A 12,723-nucleotide genomic window follows, 5' to 3' on the forward strand; every position below is an offset into this window, starting at 1 on the left:
TTCCTGATTTCTTATTCTTTTGCATGTTTGTCACACTTAAATGTTTCTGCTCATCAAAAACCGTTAACTATTAGTCAAAGATATCATAATTGAACACAAAATGCAGTTTTAAATGATGGTTTTTATTATTTAGTGAGAAAAAAAACCTCAAAACCTACATGGCCCTGTGTGAAAAAGAAATTGCCCCCTGAACCTAATAACTGGTTGGGCCACCCTTAGCAGCAATAACTGCAATCAAGCGTTTGTGATAACTTGCAACAAGTCTTTTACAGTGCTCTGGAGGAATTTTGACCCACTCATCTTTGCAGAATTGTTGTAATTCAGCTTTATTTGAGGGTTTTCTGAACCACCTTTTCAAGGTCATGCCACAACATCTCAATAGGATTCAGGTCAGAACTTTGACTAGGCCACTCCAAAGTCTTCATTTTGTTTTTCTTCAGCCATTCAGAGGTAGATTTGCTGGTGTGTTTTGGGTCATTGTCCTGCTGCAGCACCCAAGATCGCTTCAGCTTGAGTTGACGAACAGATGGCCAGACATTCTCCTTCAGGATTTTTTGGTAGACAGTAAAATTCATGGTTCCATCTATCACAGCAAGCCACCCAGGTCCTGAAGCAGCAAAACAACCCCAGACCATCACACTACCACCACCATATTTTACTGTTGGTATGATGTTCTTTTGCTGAAATGCTGTGTTACTTCTACGCCAGATGTAACGGGACACACACCTTCCAAAGAGTTCAACTTTTGTATCGTCGGTCCACAAGGTATTTTCCCAAAAGTCTTGGCAATCATGGAGATGTTTTTTAGCAAAATTGAGATGAGCCTTAATGTTCTTTTTGCTTAAAAGTGGTTTGCGCCTTGGATATCTGCCATGCAGGCTGTTTTTGCCCAGTCTCTTTCTTATGGTGGAGTCGTGAACACTGACCTTAATTGAGGCAAGTGAGGCCTGCAGTTCTTTAGATGTTGTCCTGGGATCTTTTGTGGCCTCTCGGATGAGTTTTCTCTGCGCTCTTGGGGTAATTTTGGTCGGCTGGTCACTCCCAGGAAGGTTCATCACTGTTCCATGTTTTTACCATTTGTAGATAATGGCTCTCACTGTGGTTCGCTAAAGTCCCAAAGCTTTAGAAATGGCTTTATAACCTTTACCAGACTCATAGATCTCAATTACAGTACTTTTGTTCTCATTTGTTCCTGAATTTCTTTGGATCTTGGCATGATGTCCAGCTTTTGAGGTGCTTTTGGTCTACTTCTCTTTGTCAGATAGCTCCTATTTAAGTGATTTCCTAAATTGAAACAGGTGTGGCAGTAATCAGGCCTGGGGGTGACTACAGAAATTAAACACAGGTGTGATAAACCACAGTTAAGTTATTTTTTAACAAGGGGGGCAATCACTTTTTCACACAGGGCCATGTAGATTTTGAGTTTTTTTTCTCACTAAATAATAAAAACCATCATTTAAAACTGCATTTTGTGTTCAATTATGTTATCTTTGACTAATAGTTAACGGTTTTTGATGAGCAGAAACATTTCAGTGTGACAAACATGCAAAAGAATAAGAAATCAGGAAGGGGGCAAATAGTTTTTCACGTGTGTGTGTGTGTGTGTGTGTGTGTGTGTGTGTGTGTGTGTGTGTGTGTGTGTGTGTGTGTGTGTGTGTGTGTGTGTGTGTGTGTGTATACATACATACATATACATACATACACATATACATATAAAAACACATCACTGTTTACTAATGAGCGCACTGTGTCCACATTAAGGCAGTTTGCCTTCAGGATTCAGGTAGTCAGGGTAGCGGGATGTCATTTGGGAGATTGCTACCATTTTGCTTTGTTGGTCCCCATATTCTCCATGGTATAAATAGGTTATCTAGCTAAGCGCTTTTTAAGTTATTTATGTCGTGTAGTATAAGATGTAAGAACTTACCCGCCGAGCTTGTAGTTCCCTACACCTCCAACCCAGGCACGCACGTATTTTGGGTCAGCTAGTAGAGAGACTGGATTAAATCCTCCACTGGGAAAGTATGGCCCCACTGGCCCAATAATGATGTATAATAAAGCATGATTGGATTTCGTGACTCCCAGAGACGGCTGCAGAGAGACAGGATGGAAATTGTCATTAGAAAGTTTACTCCAGGGAATGGCATCAAAGCTGAACCTGACCCAGATCTGCTCACACGTACCTCTGTGCCAATGAATGTTGGTCGAATGTACAGGCTGGCAGTGTTAGATTGAGGAACCCATTCTCTGTCAACATCAATGAGTCTTCTCATGCACTCTAGAAGCTCTGCCTTGTCAAAGGACTAAAAACAAAGATGGGTGTGGGAATAAGTGATTTGCAATACACAAGTTATGCATTGAACATCTGTACATTCTGCAATATACAGGTAGTCCCCGAACAAGATAGGGACATAGGTTTGTTCTAAACCTGAATCTGTTAAAGCGGAACCAAACCAAACATTTTTTTTAATTCAAAATATTTAGTTGCACCACTGACACATACAAAGATAAATAAACATTCCTTTAAGCCTATGAGCATTTCAGTGCGTGCTTTTCACCCTTTTCTTTTCATAACTAGAGTTATATAGGGGGCAGCCATTAGCAATTCCTCCTTTGCTGGACACCACCTAATCTACCAGTTTGCCGGATTCTGTCCCGGCAACATGAAAGGAGGGGAGGGGTTCCTTCAATAAATGTAAAATATTTTATATTTGTCATCATGCAGCTGAAAAAAGGATGCTATTTGTAATTATAATTTAGAAAATAGATTTTATTTCTGAAATCTTGTATTTTTAATTTGGGTCCACTTTAAGTCACAACACTGTGCCATCTCTGTCCTCTGTACCACCTCTGTGCCTCCAGTGTCCCCCTCTGTGTCACCTCTGTCCCTTGTACAAGACCAATTTCCGGGGGAGCTGAAGACCGGCAAAAAAATGGGTGGGGATACAACCTGCGGCGCGCAAAGCCTGAAGTCAGTTCACACCAGGGGGCTCTTTGGGGGTGCTTGGACAAATTTAGGGGGTGCTTGAGCACCCCAAAGCACCCCCCTGGCGCCGCCACTGGATCCAGCCCACCTCCCCCCACTGCAGTACTGCAATGCCTCACTGTTCAGTGTGTAACAAAGCATTTGAGGTAGAAATATAACTCTCAATCCCCCCCGATCAACCACTATAGACAGTAGGCCTCTCTCTGATTAAACCTGATCAGAGGGATCTATTACCTGTCCACAGGATGCAGATAATAGATTTCAGCATTAAGTCGTCCTAGAGCCACAGCTTCCCTACCAACCGGCATCCTTTTGCCATCCTGACCGCCTGTTGCATGCGACACCACGGCATATATAGTGACGTCAGTACATGCGGTGGTGTCAAGTGCTACAGGCATATATGTATATAAATGTGTGTGTGTGTGTGTGTGTGTGTGTGTGTGTGTGTGTGTGTGTGTGTGTGTGTGGTACTTGGGAGGAGACTGGCCAAGGGTGTGTGTGTGTGTGTGTGTGTGTGTGTGTGTGTGTGTGTGTGTGTGTGTGTGTCGTACTTGGGAGGAGACTGGCCAAGGGTGTGTGTGTGTGTCATACTTGGGAGGAGACTGGCTAAGGGTTTTTGTGTGTGTGTGTGTGTCGTACTTGGGAGGAGACTGGCCAAGGGTGTGTGTGTGTGTGTGTGTGTGTGTGTGTGTGTGTGTGTGTGTGTGTGTCATACTTGGGAGGAGACTGGCCAAGGGTTTTTGTGTGTGTGTGTGTGTGTGTGTGTGTCATACTTGGGAGGAGACTGGCCAAGGGTTTTTGTGTGTGTGTGTGTGCGTGCATGCGTGTGTCGTACTTGGGAGGAGACTGGCCAAGGGTGTGTGTGTGTGTGTCATACTTGGGAGGAGACTGGCCAGGGGTTTTTGTGTGTGTGTGTGTTGTACTTGGGAGGAGACTGGCCAAGGGTTTGTGTGTGTGTGTGTGTGTGTGTGTGTGTGTCGTACTTGGGAGGAGACTGGCCAAGAGTGTGTGTGTGTGTGTCATACTTGGGAGGAGACTGGCCAAGTGTGTGTGTGTGTGTGTGTGTGTGCGTGCGTGTGCGTGTGTGTGCGTGTGTGTGTGTGTGCGTGTGTGTGTGTGTGGTACTTAGGAGGAGACTGGCCAGGGGTCAGCCGAACATCATGAAGTCAAGCACCGTTACCGCTGTGCACCTGATAAGAGCCCTTGTGACAGAGATTTCCCAGCATGCCCGATCAATACATTCAACCAATTTTGAATGGAGATCAATCCAGATGATTGACTGATTGTCCATGTTGATGCATGGATATCTGTAAGATTCAATCATTAGGATTGAAATCGGCCAGGTATCGATGGGAAAAAAAAAGATCTAGTAAATGTATGGGCACCCTGAAGCCATCTCACAACCTGCCTGCGGTTTTAATAAAAGACGCATGCACTTATTTCCCTCCCCTGCTTGTAATAAGAAACCATTTCTAACAACTTTCAATCATTTACAGGAATCTGTTCAGAAGGTAAGAGGCTGTTGTCAATGAAGCTATAACTTACAGGCAAGCTCGCCCTTAGGGCTGTCCGATGCATTCGCTCCATGTTCATTGTTGGTCGGAAAAGACGGACCTTATTGTCTTCTCCTCTGTAAGCTTTCATGCCTTCAAACAGCTGCAAGACCAGCACAGAAATCTATCAGAATTTCCATCATCACATTGGTCGGTGTAGACATCTGATGCTCTAATGAGGAGCAAAACATTGTTCTAACATGCAAATCTCAGTGTGAAAATTAAATTTGGCCTTCCAGAGTGTCTAGGGCAGGGGCCTCAAACTCAATTTACCTGGGGGGCCGCAGGAGGCAAAGTCAGGATGAGGCTGGGCCGCATAAGGAATTTCACAATCGCGGCGCATCGCCGCCTCTGCCCGCCCCTCTCACTCTTCCTTCACAGAGAGGGGCGGGAAGAGGCGGCAGAGAGGGGCGGGAAGAGGCGGCAATTGACGTCAGGAGGGGCAGAGCTGAAAGCTCTGCCCCTTCCAGGAAATGCCGGCGGATTGCCCCCCGGGCGATTTGGGGGCTCTGCAGCCCTCGTTTAGTGGCAAGGATGCGGCGGATTACTTGGGAGCACTGAAATGAACTATAAGGAAGCTTTTGCCGGCGAGGGCCACAAAATATTGTACCGAGGGCCGTGAGTTTTAGGCCCCTGCTCTAGGGCCTGGTGCACACCAGAGGAGTTTTTCTGAGCGTTTAGAGTTTTTAAATCTGCTGCTAATGTTATCCTATGTGTCTGTGCACACTGGAGCAATGAGGTTTTGTAAAAAAAAAAAAAAAAACATAGCATTACATTGGGAAGAGCTTTTGAAACCTCTAGCGCCCAAACGCTAGAGGTTTCAAAAGCTCTTCCCAAAGTAATGCTATGGTTTTTTTTTTTACAAAACCTCATTGCTCCAGTGTGCACAGACACATAGGATAACATTAGCAGCAGATTTAAAAACTCTAAACGCTCAGAAAAACTCCTCTGGTGTGCACCAGGCCTAAGGTGCATACACACATCAGACTATAGTCTTTGGAAACTGAAAGATCACAGACCAATCTTACCACCCTTCATGTAGTATGAGAGCCATACCTTCACAGTCTTTTCTATGGAGCTGAACTCCCCATCAGAAAAAAATCTTTGCAAGATGCTGCACACACAGATGCTGTACAGACACAAAAGATCAGTATCTGCAAAAGATCTGTTCCTGCCAAAAATCCATTCCTGCAAATTGCAATGATAGTCTATGTCTGCAGATCATCATACACACATGATTTAACTGACATTAATCTGCAGATCAAGCAATCATCAGCAGATCTGAAAATCCATCCTGGTGGATCTGATCTGCAGATGAATGTCAGTTAAATCATGTGTGTATGATGATCTGCAGATCTCATAGACTATCATTGCAATTTGCAGGAATGGATTTTTGGCAGGAACAGATCTTTTGCAGCTACTGATCTTTTGAGTGTGTACGGCATGTTTGTGTGCAGCATCTTGCAAAGATTTTTTTCTGATGTGGAGTTCAGCTCCATAGAAAAGACTGTGTAGGTATGGCTCTCATACTACATGAAGGGTGGTAAGATTGGTCTGTGATCTTTCATTTTCCAAAGACTATAGTCTGATGTGTGTATGGGCCTTTAGCTGCTGATTTTTCAACAAGACGCATCTATTTGATTGGCAGTTACTGGCTCTTATTGGCTCAATGCCTTTTCCTGAAATTAGTGTGTTAGAGGTTTTGGAACTTTAACTCAGAACTTTCTCTCTGCTCTAAAAGATTAGTCACTGCATGATAACCTTAATGAAAAAAAAAATTCTATTACACTTTATGGAAATCCTAACTGGTTTCACTTTTGCAGGGAGCACTGAAGGGGTTAAGCCTCAGTATTTACTACATAGAAAGCTGCATAGGCAGAGCTCTCCTGCAGAACACAGAGAAGTGAATTTCTTCAGCAACTATATGTGAAATAAAGACTTTTCATTGTGTACCGTGCAAGAGTTCAAGTCTGCTTCACACTACTGTATTCCACACAGGCATGAACAGAATACAAGACAGTAGTAAAACAAAAAGCAGTTCATACATGTACCTTTAGAACGGGGGGTCCAGGCATGTATGGGACACTGTCCTGATGCCCACCACTCCCCCAGTTCTCCTCCGTCCCCCTCCTTTGCTACCTAAATGCCCCTCTGGCAGCCTCTTCCAGGCCGGGCATTAGTGCGCTGGCATGGCTGTGCGTACTACATTGCGCGCCTGTGGCCGGGAACGCACTGCGCATAACATCACAACTAGGTCATGCAAAGTGCACTCCAGGCCAAACTATGTAGGACGGGCACAGCCATGCCAGTGCACCAATGCCAGATCACAAAGAGGTTGCCAGGGGACCAGTTAAGTAGCAAAAAATAAAAAATAAAAAAAAAATATGGAGGAAAACGAAGGAAGTGATGGGCATCAGGACAGCTTACCTTACATGCCTGTTCCCCCTTCCCCCCATTTCTCCAACTGTGTTCAGCTCTGGTATCCTTTAACAAGGATCTGGGAAGCCTCAGGACCATCCAGAGGATTCATACTACTGAGGCAAGACTAACCAGCAAGCTCATGGTGAACCAGAAGTCATTGGTGTGTGTGAGGGGCTACAATGGTCCTAAAAGCCCCTTTACTAAAATGCTATGAATACAAAAGTTTGCTTTCTTAAAACAGAAAGAATTTGCTATAATTCAGGTTGGAGTGAGCTCCGAGATGTCTCCCAGTGCATCACTGCTGAATATATGCAAATTAACCAGCGGTTCTGGAGGTGTGTGTTTAGCTTCTAAGGCCAACAATGGTTAATTTGCATATATTCAGCAGTGTTGCACTGGGAGACATCTCAAGCTCACTCCAACCTGAATTATAGCAAATTCTGTTTTAAGAAAGCAAACTTTTGTATTCATAGCATTTTAGTAAGGGGGCTTTTAGGACCATTGTAGCCCCTCACACACTCCAATGAGTTCTGGGTTACCATGAGCTTGCTGGTTAGTCTGTACCTCTCGGTGTTACAAACCCTACTCCATAGAGCCAAATTAATCCATGCCATACACTGATGAGGATCAAACAATCCGAAACAGTCTGTATGCATGTTGGATTAGTATGGCTCTGTACAAATTAACAAGCTGACACATCATTGCATTCCAGCGGTTCTGGAGATGTGTTTAGCTTCTAAGGGCAACAATGGTTAATTTGCATATATTCAGCAGTGATGCCCTGGGAGACATCCCAAGCTCACTCCAACCTGAATTATCGCAAATTCTTTCTGTTTTAAGAAAGCAAACTTTTGTATTCTACTGAGGCAAGCATCTTTTATTCACCCTCCCCACAACAGGTTTGCTTTAATGACTAGGAATACATGTAGATACTTCATGGATGCATTTATACTTTAGTAAGGAATTGTAGGCTCAGGAATTATCGGTACAGGCCTGTGTTGCGTAGTTACACTCACTAGTGATGGGAAGTCCGGCTCTTTTCAATGCATCCTTTCATTCGACTCAATTCATTAAAAAGAACCGGATCATGAACCAACTCATTTGATTCATGTCACTGGGGAGTGTGTGGCTAGCAGTAACTAGCTGCTAGTCACTCCCCTCCCCTGTTAATTGGCCCAGACATCTATTATTCCTCCACCTGGCTCCTTCTTCAGGTGTGTGTGTGTGTGTGTGTGTGTGTGTGTGTGTGTGTGTGTGTGTGTGTGTGTGTGTGTGTGTGTGTGTGTGTGTGTGTGTGTGTGTGTGTGTGTGTGTGTGTGTGTGTGTGTGTGTGTGTGTGTGTGTGTGTGTGTGTGTGCCCTTTTCCACTAGCTGCGTTTTTGCCATCAAATGCATAACGCATGCGTTTGCTGATTCTTAGCCACGTTGACATCATCAAACAGGGATGGCCGTGCATTCTGAGCGCAAAGTGTACAAACGCACGCCATCTGCGTTTCTATGCGTTGCGTGGCTGATCCCATTCACTGAAAGTGAATGGGTCAGCATGCGTTTGCGGACCGCACTGGTCTGGAACGCATGCAGTGTGAACATCATTGCAGTCTATGCACTTTCTGATGTCGTGCGTATCTGCCTCCTGCACACGTTGCCGATATCCAGACGGCAAAGCGTGCGGTGTGAACGGTGCCTTAAGTGCAGCCGGTTTAAAATAATAATCCTGGGTGGCCTTTTCCACTGCTGCATTACGATTAAAAAAAACGCAAACACGTGTCTGTGCGATTATGATGCATTTTGCGTTTCAATGTAAAGTATAGGAACGCATGAAAAACGCTTAGCTTTTTGTATGGATTTAACCACTAGTATTTATTTTCAAAAATCAAAACACTTGCCAATCAGAAAAATGCAAACGCACAAAAAACGCACATCAAAATTGGAAAAGGACCCAGTGCAGCTGCAGTTCCGGAATCATCCACTGAACTGATTCGGTTCAGTGTGATGAGTCGGATCATTCGACTCACAGGAAAGAACCGGCTTAATTGAACCAATCACTCATCAACCGGACATCACTAAGGCTCAACACACATCATACAATCTTGGTTGTTCAATCTTACCACTTTCATGTAGTATAAGAGCTTATCCAATCAATCATACTAGGTATTTCCAATCTGTTGGCCCTTATACTACATAGATTTGGTAAATCTGTACAACCAAGATTGTATGGTGTGTGTTGAGCTTAACACTCACCTCTACAGAGTAGTGCAGTGCAGATGAGGCTGGGTGCAAGGAAAGGTTCTGGAATGGCTTAATGTGCGGCTTCCCCCAGCCCTTCTCATTAGTCCATTCTATTGTCAGCATGTGGTCTGTGAAGGTCTTCCCAAATACCAAGTTGGATACATCAGGCTTCTTCTTGGGGCTCTTGTTCAGCTCTACCTGCAGGTCAGACGCCTGAAAGGAAGCACAATAAGAATGAGCAAGCAGGCCGGATTACCAGCAAGATAAACACTACTGCCTTACAGGCCCTTACAGTGGCTGAGAGTATGGTGTGGAGCCAAAGTTTGCGTATTTTCATGTTTCCGTAATTACGGACGCAAATTTTGCAGCTACCACACAATTGTATTATTTCATAATTGTCATTCATACCGCAATTCAGAATTCCGTAAGCGTAAATTCTGTCACGCAATTTAGCGTTTTCTATAGAAACAAAGTTATTTTAATTACGAAAATGGACGTAATTTTGTTTTTTAATAGCACTTATGCAAATTTAAGTAATTACTAAACTCAGGAAAGTCACTCATTGATTGCAATTACTGATTGCAATTAGTGATAATGCAAAGGCCCCTGCACGTACTGTCACTTTAAATGTATCAGAAGGCTCTACCTGCAGCCACTTCTAGGACATGTGCGCTTTGTCAAGGTGAGCTTAGCGGTCATGCATGCTGAGACAATTGGTTTTGGGTCTTGCAATATCTGATAATGCAAAGGTCCCTGCACGTGCTGTCACTTTAAATGTATCAGGAGGCTCTGGACTGGAACACAATATCGGAAACGGCCAAATGTATGCGTTAAAAACAAAATTCAGTTTTGTTACGAAAATGATCGTAATTACCAAATTCCGCATAAACGTGAAATTTCACATAATTACGTCAATCGTAATTTCGTATAAATGCTTGTGGCATGGTAACGCACAAAATGCAAGCATTAACAGTTGTAGTGCACCATAATTTTCATTGACTATGTTTCACAAGCAGTGCAGCTTTCCTGATTCATTGTGTTGCATTCCTGCTGTTACAGGGAATACAAGAATACATTAATGTAGCCCAATTACCTGGGTGGGGCGAAGTCATAGCAGGGTCATTAGAAAGTAGGTGTGGCCAATAGTGGGTGGCGTCACATGCACTTTATTTAATAAACATCTTCCAGCGCACCCGATTTGTGAAAATTGCTACAGTTTTCTAGTGACCTTCAAAAGTATGTCCTGACTTTTGAGCCCCCATATTGTAAACCCCATGTCTGCACGACAAAATCTCTCGCCCCCTCAGAAAAAAAAAATAGGGACTAGGGGAAAACAAAACACAGATACAGCAGTGATAGTCTTCCAACACACTGTACTAGTATGCAAATTTCCACCGATTCGGAAAATCGGGTCTGTCAAAGTTACTAGTTTGCTTGTAGCCAGAACTTATTCAGTAAGAGACCTTGAGCAAGACTCCCCAACACTGCTACTGCCTATAGAGCATGTCCTTGTGGCTGCAGCTCTGGCACTTTGAGTCCACCAGGATAAAAGCGCGATATACCGTAAATGTTATTTGTCTTGTCTACAGGCTTTGATTGGCTGAGTAATTCCCTCCTTGGGTCAGTGGACATTTGTATGTTGTTGGGATGTTTTTTGCTCAGCTTTATGAACTTTGGGGGAAGAGTTCATACGTGTGAGCAGAGCACGCGCTTGTCACTTTGCGCTCACATTTTTTCAGGGACGTTTTTAGGCATAGGCATTACAGGCCACTGTCTGGACTGCAATTTGTCCTGAGGGGCACCATGCCCCTGATTAAGCTCCGCACACTGAACTAAGCCCTGCCCCTAAGATGAAGCCCCGCCCCTACAGTTTGTTTGTACCTCCTGTCTGCTTGTGCCACCTTCAGTCCTTCTGTGCCACCCTTGCCCCCCCCACGTGTGTCCCTCCCGGCCCCTTCTGTCTCCCTTTGTGCCTCTTTCTATCTCCCTGTGCCACCTCTGCCCCCTGTGCGTTCAGAGATGAATTCAACTTAAATGGAGCCCTAGGCAAGCAACAAATTTGAGCTCACTCTTGATGGCTACCTAGCTTTTTTTTGGCAAGATTTGTTGGGGGTTTGCATAAAGTGGGCCCCTAGATCCTCTCCATGCCCTAGGCACATGCTTAAGTTGCCTTGTGGATGATCCGGCACTGCGTGCATCCCTCTGTCCCACTCTGCCTCCTTCTGCTCCCTTTTTGCTTCTCTCCGTCTCCTTGTCTCTCTATCTGTTCCCGCACCCCCTTCTGCTCTCCCCCAGTCCAGTGTGTAAAGGCAGAGTATAGCACAGCAGAAGCTGTGCTCTAACCTCTCCTCTGGAGTCCAGTGCTGTGCACCCATCCTGTCTGTCTCCTGCTCTCTCTAGTGCTCGCTCTCCTCATGTAGCATGTAATCACATTACATGTAGTAAGAGATTCTGGGCACTAGGGCGAGTGGTGAGCAGACAGACGGAAGCACAGCACTGGACTCACTCAGAGTGAGAGCACAGCTTTTGCTGCGCTATACTCTGCATTTACACACTAAGCTCGGATAGTGCAGGAAGGTGGTGTGCAACAAAGTGTGACAGGATCGGCGGGTTGTTTGCATCTCAGGGACTCCCTGTATTATGCTCCCACCTTAGCCCAGCCTGTGTCATTGTATTTGCCGTGCAGAGCTGCATTTTAGCATGGGAAAGTTCCTCACCTTAAAAGTTGTGCTTGCCGCTCTCCATGTGATGATGGACCAGCTGCGCTGTGCAGATACAAGCTTCCTGCCGAAATTCTAGAAGAAAAACATTGGAAAATGAAAGTGCTTATCAGAATCATACAAGCAGGTGTTTTTTGCAGAGCTGGCTCATACTAAAGGCTTGGTGCACGAGTTACAAGCTTTGTAACAAACTTTTTTGTAGATTTTAGTACACAAGATAATTCCTGATCTACACACAGCCATTTTTCAGAGCACGTCATTTGCAAGGACACTGAAGCAAGTGATCAGCAGCACCACGTAAATTGTACTTCAAGTGCTTTAATGCACAAAAGCCAGGAGGTAGCCATAACCAGCGACAGACGCGGTTTCAGAAGTGGATTCCTTTATCAAGCTGTATAGGCTCTCTCAGATCAGCTACGCAAAAAGCTTATAAGGAACCCGGAGGTGTGAGACTTCTAGAAGCTGCCATATTTCCTTTTCTTTTAGGCTGCTTTCACAGTGGGACGTTACAGGCACACGTTAGTGAAAACTAAATGGGATGTTCTGAGAAAGTGCAGCATGCTGTGCGTTCGCCGCGTTAGACTGGTTGCCCATGCGCAGTAATTAGCCACATGGCTAATTAATATTTACTGCATTGCTGACGTGCAGCCGCTTTGTGCGCTGATTGGCTGGCGGGACCACGTGATGCGGAGTGGAACACTCCGCATCACGTTGTCCCGCCAGCCAATCAGCGCCAAGGAGACACACAGAGACACACGGAGCGCACAAAGAGCTGCATAATGCGGCTCACTGACGTAATGCTTCAACACCACCA

The 12,723-nt window shown here is 44.8% G+C and overlaps 1 protein-coding gene across 2 annotated transcripts in view; it reads right to left on the reverse strand.

Annotated features, from left to right (window-relative positions):
• The window catches only part of LOC137521676 (branched-chain-amino-acid aminotransferase, cytosolic-like), a 29,833-nt gene extending 17,849 nt beyond the window's left edge, over positions 1–11,984 (reverse strand). The window contains exons 1-5 of one of the 2 annotated variants that reach the window (XM_068241278.1): positions 11,907–11,984; positions 9,202–9,402; positions 4,532–4,642; positions 2,184–2,303; positions 1,928–2,091 (exon numbers count right to left, since the gene is read on the reverse strand). In XM_068241278.1, the coding sequence (XP_068097379.1) occupies positions 1,928–2,091; positions 2,184–2,303; positions 4,532–4,642; positions 9,202–9,312 (506 nt within the window). In that variant the 5' untranslated portion in view covers positions 9,313–9,402; positions 11,907–11,984. Of the gene's footprint in view, positions 1–1,927; positions 2,092–2,183; positions 2,304–4,531; positions 4,643–9,201; positions 9,403–11,906 lie in introns of those variants that run through there. The other variant, XR_011022176.1, reaches the window with a different exon arrangement.
• Positions 11,985–12,723: the final 739 nt, after the last annotated feature.

This window comes from Hyperolius riggenbachi, chromosome 6 (assembly GCF_040937935.1).
Source record: "Hyperolius riggenbachi isolate aHypRig1 chromosome 6, aHypRig1.pri, whole genome shotgun sequence".
Taxonomy (NCBI): Eukaryota; Metazoa; Chordata; class Amphibia; order Anura; family Hyperoliidae; genus Hyperolius; species Hyperolius riggenbachi.